The sequence below is a fragment of the Crocodylus porosus genome, unplaced genomic scaffold (assembly GCF_001723895.1).
Source record: "Crocodylus porosus isolate Cpor-Errol unplaced genomic scaffold, CroPor_comp1, whole genome shotgun sequence".
Lineage (NCBI taxonomy): Eukaryota > Metazoa > Chordata > Crocodylia > Crocodylidae > Crocodylus > Crocodylus porosus.
This window is the reverse complement of record NW_017728926.1, coordinates 14,292,492-14,300,284: the sequence shown is the minus strand read 5'-3', so window position 1 is coordinate 14,300,284 and position 7,793 is coordinate 14,292,492. Positions and strand designations below refer to the sequence as shown.

Below are 7,793 nucleotides of genomic sequence, written 5' to 3'. Positions count from 1 at the left end.
TCTGGCCCATGGGGCCCCTAAAAAATTTTAAAAAATAATATTAATCTGCCCTGGGCTGCCTGTCATGCAGCCCTCGATGGCTTGCCAAAACTCAGCAAGCGACCCTCTGCCCAAAATAATTGCATGCCCCTGTGTTAGGAAGTTGGGTGGCAGACTTTTTTTAATAACTGCTGGTAGGCAACTTGGGTTTGGAGCTGAAAACACTAATCTATGCAGGTTCACCCACATCACAACTTAGATATTTTTTGTGTTGCCAAACATAGGAAAGTCATGATCTTAAGTGTGCCTGCTGGATCCATTCATAACCTTTGGCAGATAGTTTTCCTAAAGCTAATAAACATGTATAAAACATGCATTCGTAGTTATAGATGTATTCATCACTACTTGTTTTGATTCCCATGGTCTCTCCTGGTAGCAGAAGTTGAAAAATATGATGAAAACCTCCATGAAAAGACTCTTGATCAAGGTGGGGCTCAAAAGCGATACTACTTTGAGAATCTCAAAATCAGTGTGCCGCAGATCAAGTTGAGTGTCTTCACTTCCAACAAACTGCCTTTAGATTTGAAGGTAAGCCATTGTATGTGCCTTCTGATCAAATGTGTGCTAGCAAATGCCTTTTGCAAACAGAAGTTTTACTGGAGGAGGAAAGGGTATTCAGGTTTTAACATGCTGCCTGCCATCTATTGCCAGGTATTCAGTATCATCCTAAATTGTAAATTTTTTGCACAAGCTTTCTTGCATCAAAAAGCTGAGAGATTTAGTGTTCCAAACCATCTGCCTTCATAGTATGCTTTGAACCCTGCCTGCCCCAAAGAGAGAGGGGCAGTTCAGATATGAAATGAACCTACTACAGGGCTGATGTTTAGTAGTGTATTCCAAGAGTTGCATATTGTTATTCACCTTAAGGAGATGACTATTGTATGCTCCATTTGCGGACTGTACTCTGTTCACCCAGCTCTGAAGAGTTCTCTTACTTTAATAAACTTAGAGCGTCACCAGGAACCGCAGTAAATATTCATCTGCATATGGGGGTCTCAGTTGCTTCCTTCCTCTTCCAGTCTCTTTTCTGCACCTCTGTAGAATGCTTTATAATCCTTTGAAAATAATTATAGAATGAGTAGTGAACAAGGTGGCAGCCATTAGTGTGCCCATTTTTACCCTCCCTTTGAAAAATACCTGTACCCAGAATTGAGAGTTGTATTAAGCTCCAGAATAGTTTTTTGCAGCTTAGCTGTTACTTATTGCAGCAGTGCTGTTAACGGTCACATCTGTGAGCTTTTTAAATTCAGAATAAGTTAGCAGCTCCAGTATGACCCTGGCCCCGAAGTCATCTGACAGTTCTTGCCAGAGGTATCCAGAACTGGAAAAATAAGTTGCTGCTATCACTTGTGCCTGCTTGCTGCCAAGGCATTTTGCAGTGTCTGCTTCAAAAATACTTGAATACTTTTCACTAATGCAAAAGGCATACAACTCTCATCAGAAGCATGAAAATGCACCTTCAGTAGCAAAAGTGTATTTGTGCTTCTCAACTGTGTTGCGTGGTGCATTGCATCAAAATTGTTGCTTTACAGGGAGTTCTAGAAATGTCAATAATACTCTGAAAAGATTACAAAAAGAATGCCTCCATTTGAAGAGAATAGGGAAGTGTTTAATATTGAAGAAGAAAGCCAACCAAACTCCTCAACTCCTGGGGGTAGAATAGGAAGAGATGTTAGAAAACAATTTTGGGGTTTTTTTTTTTTTCAAATTGATAACTGCAGTCTTGCATGTTCATTTAATGTCAATGAAAAGCTGGTTCCATGTGGCCTTCTAGAAAGAAAAATCAAAAGCACAGCCCTTTGATGCAAAAACAGGTTTTGATGCTGTTCTTTTTCATGAGAACTATGGAAGAGGGTTTGGGGTTTTTTTTTTTTCCCATTCCAGTGCTGAACAAAAACAAATTTGGAGACCTCAAGAGCTTGATACAAAATAGGATTATGTTTCTCCACCCAGCTGTACTGGCACCTGTAGTGGTGGAGAAAGTCCAAATCTAATAATTCCCCTGAACAGAACCCTTCCGCTGTTAATCCTTCTTATGTTCATCACTATATAGTTAAAGAAACAAGAGAGGAGGGCATGCTGCTTTTGTTTTAAAAACAGAGTCATGGAAATAAGAAACTGAGAAATCTGTTGCATTATCTAGTCCATTTCCACCTCTGCCAGCATGAAAGCTGCAGAAGAATGTCCAACTGGTTTATGTGATGAAGGGGAGGACCAGCTGTGGGCTCAGTCACGGGAAGTGAGAGCATCAACCCCACGTGCTCATCTTTTTTTTTCAGAAGAAATGATGCTATAAGCAAAGGCAGCCCAAGAACAGGCTGAGACACAGCTTGTGATTTAAAAGACGATTTTTAAAACATAAGATTTCACTGTCTCTCATCAGCCCAGGGGTGTTCCTTCTCCAAATCTGGCTGAGGATTGGGGAGAAGCAATAACAGAACATGGAGGCCTGTATAGTTGGCTGATCCAGTTGGAAAGAAACATGCATTTTCCAGACAAAGGCAGCATTTAGCGAGAGCTACTTACAGTCCTTTCAAAATCTTAAGAACTTTTGCTGGAAAATGTTACAGTCCCTTGCTATTTTACACTCCCTCCCCAATGCTCTGTGCTATTTTCTTTTTTTATTTAAAGAAACCAGCATTACTTCCTCTGTAAAAAGGGAGGCATGTCCTAGCATTATCCCATCTGCCAGCATTACCCCGAAGATCTAGGCATAAATTTTTGTTTTTTTTTCCTCATCAAACTGGTCTGTAGGTATAATATATAATATTATATATTACTTTCAGAGAAGGGAGGTCCAGCATGCTTTGTGTTATATACAGTAGTTGCACATCAAAGGAAGAATTGACAGTTGATCTTTATAGCCAAGCTTTTCCTGCCACTTCAGATGTTTCCAGACTGCTTATTTATTGTGATGTTAGCATAATAAATAATGTACGTTTTATTAAGTGCCTCTCTTGATCAGTCTGCTTTGTTGTAGCATCTTAGTTTTTAGTAGGAAAAGGCTATTTGTGTAAATAAGGAGCTGGGTTGCTAACAGCTCTTCAATTTCTGCCTAAATATGGCTTTTTTTCCTCCCCTACGCTAATTTAGACCAGCTAACTAAATGGCCGGCAGGTGGCAGAATAACTCATGTTACTTGACTAAGCTGTACACTTTAGCTTGGCACGTAACAATGATGAATTTAGGAAAACCAGGAAACAAATATCAAAGACTTCTTGATACTTTAGAATGTCAGTGCATTAGGTATGTAGTATAAACTCTGATGTTAAGTATGTGACTGAACAAAATACTTCAATAATTTGTCACTTAAAAATGGAGGTGGGGAAATTACATATCCTTACAACTTTTAAAAAGAAAGGTAATGGAAGGTAGAGAGTTCCCCAGTAGTTTTTTTTATTTTACTTCATTGTTGTCTTTAATGTCATTACTCATGCTTGTTATTTTATTTATTTTTCCTTGAAAAACCTCCAGGAATTTAAAATTATGAGCAGATTCTAAATGTTTTGTAGTACAAATGTCACTGTCACCTTTTATCATTACCTATTTAATCAGTCACTCCCTCTCTCTCGCTGTCTCTCTCTCTTCCCTCTTTTTCCCCTCTGAATTCACTTTTCCAAACTGTTTAGGATCTTAAGCAAAGCTAAGACAAGAGACCGTAAAGTATGGTGCCATTTGTGTAGCATTCGCTGTGGAAACCAAGCATCACTAGTTTCCTGTAAACTCTTTCCTGTACGTAATATGCCATGACAATGGAGTCAGTAACTTTGCTGATGTGGTCACTTCTTGGAATCAAAAATGATTTAGAGTCGTGGTTCATGAATGGGGAAAGTACTGCCAATGCCAGCCCTAAACTTCTGTGAGTCTGTGAATTTAAGACAGAGTTTGAGAGTCATTTCCATGAATCAAAATGAACTGTACAAATTCTGAGATGAGCAAAATTATTTCAGCTACACTGTGACTCGGTACCAGACATATTAATACTGTCCAACAGCAGCAGTTGACACCTCTGAAATCCACATCTTTTTATTTAAACCCATTGAATGCACTAATGGGTAGCACTTCAAAAAGGCCACTGTCCTTTTCAATCTTACTTTTTCATTGACATCATCTAAGACGATGATGATCAGTTCCCCCACACAACCCCACCACTTTCATCTCTTCCATCATCTTTCTATTAAAAGAAACTTCCTCTCTTGCTGTTATCTCCACCCCATCTCTTTGGCTACTGCCAAGGTAGCATAGGTAACCTAACCTGTAATAACATCTCTAAAATGTGCATGATACAGAACATTATAGGATCCCAAAAGCTGCACTGTTAGCAAAAAATAAATAAAAATGTTTATGGCTTGGTACCAGTACCCTTTCCAGTGCCCTTCTGAATGCATAGACCCTTAGGCAAATATTGAATGTAAATCCTGGCTTAGATACAGTGTATCTACCACACACATCACAGTAACTTAGATGCTGATAAAAACTCTGGCCTGCATTCTTTTTGCTAGTACAAATACAAATACCTTCCTTCATGATATCAACTTCAAAAAGCCTGTTTTAAGTAGGTCTCGCTGAACCAGATAATGATGAGGTATACTAATGCCTGAAGCGTCCAGGAAATAATCCCACCTCTGAATATACAAGTCTTCCTCAGTGCTCAAGAAAGGGGAAAACCTCCCATGGCCCATCCAATAAGTACTGAAAGGAAGTTTCCAGTTCCAGATTTGGGGATCTGTTTAATCATGTATATGTGAACAAAAATAGGAGTAAATAGCTGAAGCAACACTAAGTACGATAATCTTAGAAATACATTTTCTGAGAACTTTTTGTTTTGACGTTAAAATTCTATCAAGTTGTGGAAAAGTGACGACTGTGTCAGGCTGGGCACTTGTTTACCGACTAGTAGATAAGTACTGTTCAAACAGTTTCTCAATAGCCAGTTTATGGAAAGGGTCCATAACTATTGCCAGCATTACAGAGTGACTATATACATGGCAGAGATGATTCACTGAGAGTCTTGGTTACTTGGAAATACATTCTAGTGCCATAGATGAGGTGTCAGATGACCTTAAAGGGAGTAATACCATTTTCTTATTTAATTAGGCATTGAAAAGCACACTAGGATTTCCTCTAATCCGATTTGAAGATGCTGTGATTAACCTGGATCCATTCACCAGGGTCCACCCGTATGAGACCAAAGAGTTTATCATTAATGATATCTTTAAGCACTTTCAAGAGGTGAGTGTCAGAGAAATCCTATCCGTCAGAAATCTAAATTAAGTGTTTTATGAGGTCTTTATCAGAGAGAGAAATTTAAAACCAGGAGAATAAATCAGTATTTTAATAAGCAATTGTTAATGATGTTGTTTAAAAAGTTGTTATTTGTAAATAATTTGCCCCGTTAACTAAAACAGCTAAGGAAGGATTTGGGGGGTTTTTTTCCTATCTTTTTCCAGGAACTGCTTAGTCAGGCGGCGAGGATTCTGGGCTCAGTGGATTTCCTTGGCAACCCAATGGGTCTCTTGAATGATGTTTCAGAAGGCGTTACAGGGCTAATAAAATATGGAAATGTTGGTGGCCTGATAAGAAATGTCACACATGGCGTTTCAAACTCTGCCGCAAAGGTAATACTTGTGATTATGAATATCTGTTGATAAATTGCAAATACAAAAACACATTTCACCTCTGCAAATGCATTCAAGCCCATCAGTTAACAAGTAGGAAAGAATTTTAGTTTCTGTAGGACTCAGTTGGTCTATGCAAACTGCTTGGTGCAAAGGTCCTGCAAACACTGAAGCAGTGTCTAGCTTTACACATGAAAAGAAACCTCACTAAAATCAATGGATGTACTTGGATGTTACTCATGTGCATTAGTCTTTGAAGGTCAAGTCCCTAGTTAGTAACAGTAATTCTCCATCGTAGTTAAAGCATGACTTGGTCTTGAACCAAAGCTATATTTATTATTGTTAAATTCCAGAATTCAAGAGCACACGGGGATTTGAGGATGATTAAGGCTAACGCATTGGACTACATACATGTTTTCTGTTTTTCTGGAGTTTAATGAGTTAAGTCAATGTGAATATGCAAATACTTTGTGATCCTTGAGTAGAGTTGAGAGATTTTGAGCATTTCCTTTGAGCTTCCTTTCCCACACCGCCTAGTAGCAAGTTTTTCAAATGGATTTCTTTGATGCTAAAATAATTAATTTATTCAGAGTTGCCCTTAAAACTCTATAGAGCTGTATGGTTTTGGGACTTTGGGACATAAATCTTGAGATTAAATGTAGCTAAGAAAATAACCTTCTTACATGATGACTATGTTTCTGTTCTTTGGAGGAAAGCAAAGGCAAGCCGATTATGTACTGTAACTATTACGAAAATGAGGTTTGCTGAAAGCATACAACTTCCTGCTAATAGAATTCCTTGAATTAAGATTACAGTGTTAGTATTGTAGTACCTCTAAAAGACCCACATTATAGACCAGGGCTTTATTGTGCTAGGCACTGTATAAGTAGCTTGACATCTATAGCATGTGAGTAGTTAATATTTCTAACCTTCCTGAAAAGGCCCTTGTGATCTTGAGCAAGTTTGCTCTCTAATTTAGATTCCCTGTTTGCAAAGTTAGAACAATATTTTACTCGTATGAGGGCTTTTGGATGGGGGAAGAAGTGATTTGTTTGAGAACTTTTTACTCAAATATGATTCTTTCAGAGATCATAGTGGGTCCTAAAAATATTTTCAGTTTGCTGGGGAGGAAGAGATTGAGAAACACGGCAGTTACATGGGAATTTAGACTATACAAAGAGTAATGCACAGACTAGTTTTTAAGAGCGTGAATATCAGTGCTTCTGAGTTCAGTCCCTTAATGTTGCTTTTTCATACTTGTTAGGGTTTAGGCATCTAAAGATTAAAGGAACCAAATCCAGTATTATCGGTCAGAAGTAACCTCTTCTGGTCATTTAAAAAAAAAAAAAGAAAAAAAGAGCACATAATAAACAGCAGTTATTTACACAAAGCTTAAAATAATCTTGAGGAGACTATTTTGGGGGTGTGGAAGATTTGGCAGATAATAAAGATCTGTATCTTTATGGGAAAGGAATGATTCTTGTGCCGTTGCACTTGGTACTAGAGCTGGAGTCTTTCTTTCCCTTTTTGCTACTTCGTGCAAGCTTAATTTCTTGACTGACCTCCTTCTGTGCAGCACATGTTGAAAAGGTGGTAGTTAACAGACAATATGTACAGAGCTGCTTCCTGAGGGGCAGAGTCTATGCTTTTCGACTTGTCAGAGTGTTTCTTTCCTAGGAAATCCCAGACACTGGCTGTCCGTGGTAGGAGAATTCTTTTCCCCCCCCTTGATTTAGAAATGACAGCAAAGGGTATGGAAGGGGAAAACAACTGCAAGAACCATAAAGATGCACTGTGATCATATTGACCAGTTTGTAATCCAGAGTATGAGTAAAGTCTGTTTATATTGCTTACCCCAAATTGCTCACTGAATTTTAAAATCTAAGGATCTGATCCTTCAGAATGATATACAGTGGATTAACAACAACGGTGTCAGACAACAAGAGTATGTCAGCTTCTCTTGCGCATGCTGCCACCCAGAGAAAGGTTAGTTGTAAAACGTGACATATGCTGTATTTGTTGATATGATCCAGTCAAGGCTCCAAGCCTAAAGTTTTATAAGAGTCCAAATTTATAGGACTGAAGTAGACACAAGGAGAATGCCTGAGTGTAATGCAGAAGGGGTATCAACATGAC

At 38.5% G+C, this 7,793-nt stretch overlaps 1 protein-coding gene across 8 annotated transcripts in view; it reads left to right on the top strand.

Moving 5' to 3' along the window:
* VPS13D (vacuolar protein sorting 13 homolog D) overlaps window positions 1-7,793 on the top strand; it is a 183,906-nt gene that overhangs the window by 104,869 nt on the left and 71,244 nt on the right. For 5 of the 8 annotated variants that reach the window (XM_019541549.1, XM_019541548.1, XM_019541551.1 and 2 more), the window contains 3 exons: window positions 416-567; window positions 5,137-5,271; window positions 5,490-5,657. In XM_019541549.1, the coding sequence (XP_019397094.1) occupies window positions 416-567; window positions 5,137-5,271; window positions 5,490-5,657 (455 nt within the window). The remainder of the gene's footprint in view (window positions 1-415; window positions 568-5,136; window positions 5,272-5,489; window positions 5,658-7,793) is intronic. The other 3 variants (XM_019541552.1, XM_019541550.1, XM_019541547.1) reach the window with 1 other exon arrangement.